The sequence below is a fragment of the Lipotes vexillifer genome, unplaced genomic scaffold, assembly GCF_000442215.2.
Source record: "Lipotes vexillifer unplaced genomic scaffold, Lipotes_vexillifer_v1.1 scaffold229, whole genome shotgun sequence".
In the NCBI taxonomy this organism is placed as follows: Eukaryota; Metazoa; Chordata; class Mammalia; order Artiodactyla; family Lipotidae; genus Lipotes; species Lipotes vexillifer.
In genome coordinates, this window is record NW_006771155.1 from 780832 (window position 1) to 791861 (window position 11030).

General features: G+C 43.5%; 1 protein-coding gene across 10 annotated transcripts in view; it reads right to left on the minus strand.

Annotated features, from left to right (window-relative positions):
• CACNB2 (calcium voltage-gated channel auxiliary subunit beta 2) overlaps positions 1 to 11030 on the minus strand; it is a 422908-nt gene that overhangs the window by 31122 nt on the left and 380756 nt on the right. For 4 of the 10 annotated variants that reach the window (XM_007446560.1, XM_007446562.1, XM_007446563.1 and 1 more), the window contains 3 exons: positions 10376 to 10509; positions 6680 to 6760; positions 6164 to 6222 (listed from right to left, as the gene is read on the minus strand). In XM_007446560.1, the coding sequence (XP_007446622.1) occupies positions 6164 to 6222; positions 6680 to 6760; positions 10376 to 10509 (274 nt within the window). Of the gene's footprint in view, positions 1 to 6163; positions 6223 to 6679; positions 6761 to 9689; positions 9752 to 10210; positions 10231 to 10375; positions 10510 to 11030 lie in introns of all 10 variants that reach the window. The other 6 variants (XM_007446569.1, XM_007446564.1, XM_007446568.1 and 3 more) reach the window with 2 other exon arrangements.

Below are 11030 nucleotides of genomic sequence, written 5' to 3' on the forward strand. Positions count from 1 at the left end.
AGCGGTTCAAGAAGGCACAGCTGAGGGACTACTGGATGTGTATGAATATATCGTGAGGAACTTGAGACAACCAGGGGAGAATGTGGGGCTTGACTGGTGCCAGCTATATAGAAAATTAAGCACGTGTAAAAAGCAAAATTATTAATCGCACAGAAACCACAAAGAAAACACACAAGAAAAAAGTAATGTGAGTATACAACATGGCTCATTGAAATTTTATTTACATGGTCATAATGCATCCAGTATATGGAACCAGCCAAAATTATGATTTAACTGTTGGGAGACTAGAGGATGAGATGGATGCAGGTGCGTGTATGTAAGAGCGAAAGGAGGAATATGCACGAGAGAGCTAAACAGTCTTCACGGCAGGCAGCCCAGAGATAATGCCTAGCAGTGAAAACTCAAGCAGCAAATGAAGCACATGATTTAGAGGCAAGGAATAAATACCAAAAGATACAGTTAAAAGAGTTAAAACTAGTTGCCCTCTGAGAGGAGGACATTCAGTAAAGTGTGGAAAGGGAATTACTGGCTTTTGCAAAAAAAAAAAAAAGACAAAAAGAAAAAGATCTGTTGATCTATATACTGTAAAATCCATCCTTTACTGTGTACACGTCCCTGAATTTGGGCCAATTCATAAAGTCCTGTATCCACCATCACATTCATGACACAGGACAGTTCCATCGCCTGCCCCACCCCACCCCTGTCAACCATGGAGCTGTTTTCCATCCCTATGGTTTTGCCTTTTCCAGAGCATCACTGTAGCCTTTTGAGCTGCGCCTCTTGCATTTTGCATAATGGATCTGAGATTCGTCCACGATGTTGTGTGTATCAATAGTTCATTCCTTTTTATTGTGGAGCGGGACCCCTATTTATAAAAAGTAAGTCTATTTGATTAAGCTTTTTGTACTTTGATGACAGAATTACTTAACGTGGAAAAAACGATAACCAGAAAAGAGATACTAATCACATCAACTTAAACATATTTAGTTTCATTATGACTTCCCAAGGCATTCACAAATGAAATCAGACTGCTTACGTGGTTCGCTCTGTAGGCTGTGGAAGACAGCCACGGTTCTACTGCAACTCCTTAGGTTCCGCCAAAAAAACAGACCTTCAAAGTCCTAAGGGCCAAATTCTGGGGACAATTCAGTGTAGGGGAGTGGTCCTCAACCCTCACAGTGTATCGAAGTTGCCAGGAAAGATTTTACAGTTACATGAAGTCCCATCCTAGACACTGGGTTTCACTTAGTCACAGGTGGGATATAAGGCTTTGGTGGTTTTTTTTTTGTTTTTAAACCTCTGCAGATGATTCTAATATGCAGCCAGGGTAGATAACCACCGGTTTAGAAGAAGCTGTCTCACGTCTAAGTACATTTCCCACCTGACAAAGTGATGTACTATTTTCCAGGATGACTGATTTCCAGGAAGATTCCTTCGCACAAGGTCATGGACCCATCCCTACAGAATTCAGTATGCATTCTGAACGCTTCTCTGTCAAGAGTTGACATTTTCAGAATCACTGGAGAGGACACAACCGAATTCATCACTGATGGTGGCTTTCCTTCTCGCCCCCGACTTTCTTGTTAATTTACCTGTCGTGCTACTAGGTGAACAGGAAGATTGCTTTGTTCACGGGATGGCACAGTTGTTTAGGGTGGATCCGACTGTAAATGGGCTCCTCTACTGCACATAACAGAAAGGATAATGATTCATCATCTCTTCTTTGACCTGACACACTTAATGCTATTTTAACAACCAGGATCATGATCCTGACAACTCTCCAGGGCTTCCACAAATGAACCTAACCGGGTTTCAGACAGAAAAGAATTCCTGTCAAGAATCTTTTCATCCCCAGCCCTTCCTTTCCTATTTTCTCCCTCTTGGGCTTTACATTTTTTTAAAAAAATAAATTTTGTTTATTTAATAGATAATTCAGGAGTCATTCATTTTTCCCTTCTAGAATTACATGTCTATTTAGAATTAGACACACCTGATACTTGTGATGGATTTCCACCCTCTGTTGCTGTCTGGCTGACCAAAAGCAGACACCGAATGATTCAGTAGCTCTGGATGTCTTGCCTCGAGTAAAAAAGTTAAAGTTTCGCATAGCTTTTTGAAATTCTCCCTCATGGACCCTGTTACTTCCTTTGAGGATCTTTAATTGGTGATCACAGGTCTAGAGTGTTGAACCCGTTTTATGAGTTCAGATGAGCCAGGGCAGATCCACCCATAAAGCCATATGGAAATCACTTCTGGCCAGAAACAAAAGACTGATACAACATTGAGATATTGCCTTTGTTTGTTTCTTAAATGAAATCAGTCTGGATGGCTGATACTTTTAGGACATGGGTCCAAGATACACCCTATGGCTGGAATCTATCTTCCAAGTTCAAAACTTAGGTTGAAATAGAAGTGGCAAGTCAGGAAACCCCACCTCATTTCCCCATCTTCGGCATTTAGAAAAGGGCAGTGGGTTAACTCAGGCACGGAAAGCAAAGTGCCTAGTCTAGCAGAATTTTCTGGGTAAGCACGCTCGTGTAGACAATTCCAAATGGTGATAAATGACAAAGTCAAGAATAAGGAGGTGAAGGCTCTACGTGGGCCCGATTAGAGGTATTGCCTTTTATACGTGGCCAGAGCCTGATAGCCTTGCATCAAGCCAAAGGTCCAAGGACCAAGCTGAGTGTCCTGGCATGAAATAAATTATATTTCATAAAGTTATGAAAAACAAAAATATCCAATTAGGAGCATTTTGATTAGGCAGACTTTGATTCTAAAGTCTTTTCTTGAAACACAGATTCTATTGTTTGTTTTCTATCTCTCAGTCCTTTGCTTGATGACTGACAATATTTCTCCTGCTATAAAAGTTTCCCTCTTTGCCTGCCTCCCCTCCTGACTCCCGCTGTGGAACAGCTGGAAGGACTTTGGTCCTTGTCTTCTTTGAAGAAAGAATTCAGCAAAGAGACCGTGTTTATTAGAAGCAAAGTACGCGTGGAAGAGCACACGGGCAGACTTGGCGTGAGCTGTGTGCAAATGGGGTGGCTGAGGTTGCTTATATGGGGGCAGTTTTCCGGGTTGTCTCTGGCCAGTCATCTTGCTTGTGCCCATCTTTGGTCTGTCAAAGGGCAGCGGGCAACCAATTGCGGCTGCTCAGCCTGGGGCCTGTCTATCTCCTACCTCATGACCAGAAGTCAATATAAATGAGTTAACAGTTGTAGGAGCCGAGCCTGTGTGATCAGGGAAGAAAGTATTCAACTGAGAAATCTAAAAGAACAGTGCAACCTACAGATTCCATCTACTGTACTGGTAACTGTCGGGTTGGAGAAGAAAGGGAATGTGGAAAAGAGAGGCACCCAACTTGTCTCATTAAAAATACAGAAGTATTACCCTCGCCCTTCATGCTCCCGGGTCCCTGATAATCTATTCTTAGTTTAAATTTGGAAGTTTCCATTTTAGACTCCAATCCTATCTTTGACGCTTCAGAAGTTAACCTTTACTACGGTGCCCACTGGTTATTCGATTCAAGGCTTCCTTTCAATAGACCCTAAGTAAACTCCACGAAGCCAAGGCTGTCGTCTGATTTTGCGTCTCACGACGCCTGGCTCATAGAATATGCTCAAGAAGAATCTGCTGAAGGGATGGAGAGGGAAAGGGCTGGATTAAGTCCAAGCTGATTAACACGACACGCTAAAGATGGGCCCGGCTCTGTTACTGGTCACCCCCTACCCTAGGGACTTCACCTGAAGGCCTCTAGGTGGCTTCCAGGATGCTGTGTCACACCTTGATGCCTGCACACACTTTAGACCCTCTACTGGACATGGCCTCTCCTCCTAACTCACTTGGTAAAATCTTAGGTACCATTTAAAAACCCTTCCTGGATGCTGACATCCCTAAGTCAGTGTTAATTCCTCTTCCCTTTATGCTGCCTGTACCTTGGACACATAAGTGCCGAGCTGTCTTTTCATTCACTTGATATTTTACTGCTCAAGGTCTCAGTTTACGGTTTACACATGAGCTCCTCACAGGCAGACACGGTGAATGGCTTCAACATCTCTGCATCCCTCCAGCAGACATGTTTTCAACATCCGTCCATTCACTGTTCACGCTGAGGACTGTTCTAGGCCTTGAGAACACCACCGTTCACAAAACAGATTAAAACCCTTGCCCTCGTGGAGCTTATATTCTAATTGTGGGAGAATGACAACAAAGGAAATTAATAAATAAAACTCATGAAAGAGTTACGGGGAAAAAGCCAGGGACGGAAGAGAGAATGTATGTGTATGTGTATGTGTGTGTGTGTCTGTGTGTGTGTGTGTGTGTGTGTGTGTGTGTGTGTGTGTGTGTGTGCGCGCATGCACATATACCAAGGAGAATATCTGAGGGAAAGTTCCTAGCACGGGAGCTGCAAGTGCAAAGGCCCCGAGGTGGGCGTGCATCTACTGTCTGGAACACTCATAGGACAGCAAGGAAGTAAGAGGCAGGAAGAGAATGAGCAAAGGGAAGTGGAGTACGAGATACAGTCAAAGAGAAGGAGCGGGTGGGGATTTGGAATGGTCAGACCACACAGGGCCATGTAGGCCACCAGAAGGACTTTGATTTTCACTGAGGGAAAGATCCAGCTCACAGTGCGACAGGGTCGTGAACTGAGAGCAGACTTGAAGGAAGCAAAGCTCAAAGCAAGGATACAAGTTAGGAGGCTATTTACTGCACTAATCTCGGGAGGAGACGATGGTGTCTCAGACCAAATGGATGGCAGAGGATGCGTGAGAAGTGGGGAGATTCTTGATACATTTTGGAGAGACAGACAACAGCACTTGCGTGTGGAACGTAAGGGGAAAAGAAGAGCCAAGGACGAGTCCGTGTCCCAGGACAGAAGGTCTTGGGACCAAGAGACGAGGAGGTATGAATGGAGAGGTGGAAGATGGAAAGGGGCAGGTCGGGGATAGGGGGAGTCGGGAGGTCAAACTTGAGAAGTCCATGAGACACCTCAGTGACGATGTTGCACAGACAGTAGGACATACGGGTCTGGGATTCAGAGGAGAGACCAGCAAAGAAATGCTATTTAAAAGTCCGACATCGAATGGAGTCACCAAAGCAGGGAGTGTGGATAGAGGAGGGGAGACAGAGGACAGCCCTGGGCTCTCCAAGATGTCAAGCTGACGATGAAGAGCCAGCCAAGGAGACAACGGAGCTGCTGGTCAGAGAGAAGAAACCCGGAAAAGTGTGGCTCCAGAAACCAAGCAAATGAGGTATTTAGAAGAGGATGGAGCAGTCCGCCATGTTGATTAGGAGGAGGGCTGAGGATCCCCTCCTGGATTTCTCGACGTGAAGGTCACTGGTGATCTGACGTGACTAGTTTGGGGTAAGTGATGGGGAGGTAACTGGAGTAGGTTCAAGAGACTCAGGAGAGAGCAAGTACACACAACTTGTTCAAGGAGAGTTGCTATAAAGAAAAGAAGGAAAACGGGACAGCTAGAGGGGCATATGAGGTCAAATTTTGCCAAAGGGGTAACAACTCCATTTTTATATGCTGATGGTGTTTCCATTAGAAGGAGAAATACTGCTGAGGAGAGAGGGAAGGGCCGTGATAGCTGTGTTGGTGTGGGGATGGGGAAATGGGATCTAGCACCCAGGTAGGGGTCATTGCTCACAGTAACAGGAGAAAAGGCAGAGCATTCAGGCAAATACACAAGGGGGTATGGGTGTGGTGGTGGGATCGCTTGGACCGTCTCCTCTGTTTGTCTCTGTTTTCTCAATGAAATAGGAAGCAAATTCCCGGGAGAGCTCGAGAGAAGGGTTTGATGAGAGAGGAAATGGTGTGAAAGCCTTTCAGAAGAGTAGAAAAGTGCATGGAAGAGGCATATAGAGTATGATTTCTGGGCAGCATTGAGGGCCAGCTGATCATGAATTTAGGGTGAGATTCGTCAGCAGGGGTTTGGCCAAGTTCAGCTTACGGATGCAGGTGTAAGAACAGAGAGCTGAGGATGTGCCGAGCAAATATGACAAATATTGACTGAATCCGATCGAACTGAACGGCACTTTCTTCCTGTCACCACAGAGACTTCAGAAGCGAGTTTCCTCCTGGGATCACATGCCTGTCCCACCCAGGTTTCATCATCTTCACAACAAAAATCCACAAAACCCAGAATTCTGAAATACTCACCGCCCTTCGAATCTGTGTTTTAAAAAATCGAACAATGCCTTTTGCATCATATCTGTGACCTGCAATTGAGTAAGCAATAAGAGACAGTAAAATATTACTAATTATGATAAAACAATTTTACTACCCTTAAGAATGTTTGAAAACCTGGGCTTTCCACTGGGAAAAAGTAGCATGTGAGGTCGCCCCTGTTTTCCGTCGCTGAGCTCTGAGACAGTAACAATCAAAAAGACAAAGTTCCCCAAACTCACTCTCGGAGTGACAATTAATGACATCGCAAGGGGTTTCAGTCACTCTCCATTTGATACTCTCTCTCCAGACTGAGTCAACTGTAGCTCACGAGGCAACAGCCAAGAAAACAAAATAGAACAGAACAGGTAGCAACGTACACTGTGGCTTGAAAACAACATGCTTTAGTGCCGCAGCTCTTTTCTAAGTTCAAGAGTCAGGAGAGGGAGGTGGGGTTGCAAAGCAGTTCGGCATGCAAGGTCCAGGGTACTCCAGGGGGCAGCTACCTACCTCGTACCCCTTCAGAGAGGGGCCCACCAGGACCACAGGTCGCATAGAAGGGACCACGTCATAAGGAGGGGTGTGCTCTGTCTGCAGAGAGAGAGGAGATGCCTTCAGATGGTTAAAAGGCAGAAGGAAGTCAAATCTCTTATGTATAAACTGTTCTGTCTCAACTCTGCTATACGAGGCACTACCTTTCCAGACATTTCCTTTTTTTTTTTTTTCACTTGCCTCTTTTTCTAAATAAACCCAATCCAAGACTGGGTGGGTTTACTTCTCTCACGTTTCAAAGTGATTGAGTTCTCTACAGTTCTCTGGCTCTCCTTAAAAAATGCTCCTCACGTTCCTAAAGCAGGAGGGGCTGCTTTTGAACAGAAGCTAGTTGGTAGAACAGACAGAAACATGCCTCATGCAGGAGAGGTGCTTTTAGGCTTGACTGGAGGTTAATATTGCTTTTCAGGTGGCATCTGAGTTTTCTCAAGAGTCGAGTGATCAGACCTCACGTGGTTAATTACAAGGAAAAGAATTTGGGTCTTAGATGTTGGTCTTACCTGGATACAGCCTCATTTCAAAACATTGCCAAATACTTGACAGTTTCTATTTCGCTGTGAGAGTTTAGATGAGCCTGCATGCTTGTTCCAGTAGAGGGAATCACGATCACTATTCACAGCTGAGGGATTCACATTTTTAGATTTTTGGTTTCTATCCCTTGGAACTTAAACACTCGCAATGTAAGGTTTATGTGCCTTGCAGGGAAGGTGGTTCCTGTGTGTGTGATAATATATCCAAGCAGGCCTCCGTGGCCACAAAAGGTTCACTGTCATCTTGCACATCTCATATGCTTCTTAAGAACTGTTTAGGAGGTGTTTCTGTTACATAACTAATTCATGCCCTCCCACAATAATTTCTTTCTTTTACAGAAGAGCAGGGAGAGGACCTAATTTTGTAGCAATTTCTAAAACTTACAACAATTTTCAGCTCTCCTGCTTCCAATAAAATAATGAAAATAAAGCTTTTTCCAAAAATTAGATAACTCATTTGTTTGATGATCTTAAAATCCCCTATTTTAATAGCAGAAACTGTTAACTATGGCCTGAGACACTGGGATAAACAAATCATGGTGACAGGAATCTTCCTGCATTGAGGAGTGTCTGAAAAAAAATATATTTTAAGAATCACACAGACCCAAAGAAAAAACTTCTCCAAACTATTTGGAGAATTTGATACACATCGCAAATGTGAATGTCATTATTGCACCAGGCCGTTGCTCAAGAACACGTCACTGTTGCTTAAAATGGCCCTTTACGAACTTTCTGACTTCGATCGAATTTAACTCACTGGGGGGAAGGGGGAGGGGATGAAAAAGCATTTCAAATTCAAAAGGTTCCATCTGAGCTTTTGCCAATAGTCACAGACAATCTAATCCAAGGCGAGAAAATATTACTGTGACTGGGCTGTCAGATTTTACCGCTGAAAACTTCAGTGTTCAAAGTGAATTTTAATAGACACAATCAAGGTGGAATACACTTTTAAAGAAGGAAAAAAAAAAAAAAACCAAGACAAACATAATACAGTGACAGCACAAATGCCACACAAGCACCACTCTAAAAGCAACCTAAAACATGGAAAAAATCTTATCATTGCATCTCAGGTTGTTTCTTTTGGTTTCTGAACTCTACACTGAAGCTGACCACATCATCAGTAACATAAGAAGAATGAATACCAGTGCCGAAGGCATCATAAGCATATTCATGAAATGATTACATTAAATTCATTCATCAAATTAATTCATGAAATTACTGCACTTATACCACCTGAGATCATGTTGAAAGTGTTTAGAAACCAAGTCCTTATAACTAATGCAGTCTAAGAATACCTTTTCCACTGTTATAAGTTGCACGCATTTTAGGAACAGCTCCCAAGAAATTTTATTTCAGGTCTTTAACTATGCAGTGGCCCAGTATTGGACGGGTCTTGGGTTCCTTTGATTTGTGACTGCCAACTAGCAAAGTGTCACCCATGCTGGTAAATCAGCCTCTTTATCAGTAGCGTAGCAGAAATTACCTTATTTGATGGAATATTGGTACTCTGTGCTCTATGGATCATGACACCTTCCTTTTCATCTACCCTTTCCTGCTAAGTGCAATGTGTTCCAATTATTTAGTGGAAGAACTACGATAAACATTTTTCAAATTTTGGAATTTAAGAGTCAGCCAACTTCAAAAACCTATCAACGAACGTGGTTTTCGCTCCTGTCGCTGTTCTGTAAAGCCCAGAGCAGCTGAGCAATGCTGCGTTTCTAGGTTTCTGATGCTCTGAACACTGTGAGTCACCCGGCTGCACGTTTTAGCCGTGACAAGAAGACAGGACCAGAGACATGGACCCACTGTCGTGGATGGACATCCAGCTGGGGCTTTCGGTGTTCACACAAAAATCCAGGTGTTTTAGTTTGTGCCTGGAGTGGCTAGGTCTTCCATGATGAAAGCAACCATAATTTACTTAAAAAACAAAACGAAACCCAGGTTCAGCATCTGACACCTCACTGATGACTCAGAGTTCCTCCACAGGGCAGAATCCTTGTGCACAGAGAAGAGCTCAGGGCGTGGACAGCCGAAGGGGGAGTAGATTCTACTCCACCCCTGAGTGTCATGAGAGGTTGTGCCGGACTTGCTGACGTCACAAAGAATAACTCTAAAAGACAGCACAGCACAGCAGGCGGTGGGCAGTGGTGTGTAAAAGAAGGGAAGGAAAGGAAGGGGATTGTAGGGGAGGTATCCTTAGAAAATAACGCTTTGGAGCTACAAAACGTGCTGGAGGAAACAGACTTTGGAATCAGTGGAGCGCAGCAATAGCCTAGTTTCCAGCCAGGGGACGAAAAACATCACTGGGTAGCATCTCGTTCGGCCAGCGGCACAGGCTCGACGCACGCATAGCCACCGTGCCGCCGTCCGACAGGGGGGATGCTGAGGTCTGAGTAACACCGGGAGAGGGTTTATATATGACAATAGGAGAAACTCACAGTAAACCGCCAAAACAAGCCTGCAGTTTCCCACTGGTCTTGTTCATTGGCAGATTTTGCACCTAGTGGATCAGAAGTTTAAGTGCTGACTAAATTAAAAATTGAAGAATTGAAAAAAATGTCTTAGTACAAGCTATGTATCTGGATATCATAAATCAGAATATAATGATGGTTTTAATAGGCTTGATTATCAGTTAAATTTCTGCAGAAAAGAGAGACAGAGACAGAAGCATGCACAAGAGAGGTGCATTCCATGGAGTTGTCAGCGTTTGACGGTCCTTGAATGTTGGAACGAATGCCCTTGGGGGGTAGATATTATTCCATCAAAAAGGCTAAGTACTGCAATGGTGCTTTCACAGGTCACTCACTGAATTTAGTTGGTTGGAAATGCATGGACTCAGTTAGCGGCCTGATAGGTTCTTTTCATAGGACAGAACTGATTGTATCGAATAAAACTGTGGGATTGAATGCTAATGATGCCAGGGGCAGGATAAACACAGCTTATGTCAATGTGAACTTACCGATCTCTGCTTCTGCTTAGCTACAGCAGCATGGAAAAGAAACAAAGAATAACAAAGCATGCATGTTATTGGCTTTATCAAGGACGCAGACAGTCCACAGGACTAGAAATGTGACGTAGTGCAGTTGAGCACGTGGACAGACGCAAGCTTGGAAGTTCATGTTACCTTCTTAAAGAAGGGCATTCTTTTCTCTTTGGAGTGGGGTGACGTTACACTGTTTGCACTGGGTTTAGGGGAGCGGTGGTTTGCTGGAATATCATTGTCTTCTGCATCTAAGCCAGTAGCATCTATGTCTATAGCTATATACAGACAAACAATTCAAAAATCATCAGGTAGACAGGAGAGGAAAAATCGGTTATCAAAAAAATAAAACGAAAAGCAAACAAAATTAACCACAGTCAAAGATCTATCACGAGTGCTCAGCACAGTAAACAAAGTAAAATTGCAAGGTAAAGTACATGAAGAATGTAATCAAATCAAACAGAAAGATGCTCTCATAACATCTGTGTGCTTGGACACATCAGTTTCATGCTATATCTCTCGAGTAAGATTTTTCAGAGAAACAAGTTTTTAATTTGTAGTTCTGTTTCAAATATAATATGATATTTTCCAAATCAACCGTCTATGAGTAACAGGACAGAACGCCTTCACTTCTTCCCAGAGCTTAAACCAGCTTTCAGATAATCAGCAACTACGTGGGAAACCTTTATCACATTGCGCCTCTGATTTCTCATTGCGCTTTTTTCTCATTGCGGTTTTGTGTGAAAATAAGGGCAGTGTGAAAAGGTTCACCGAAATTACAACAGGCACTTGAGGGAAA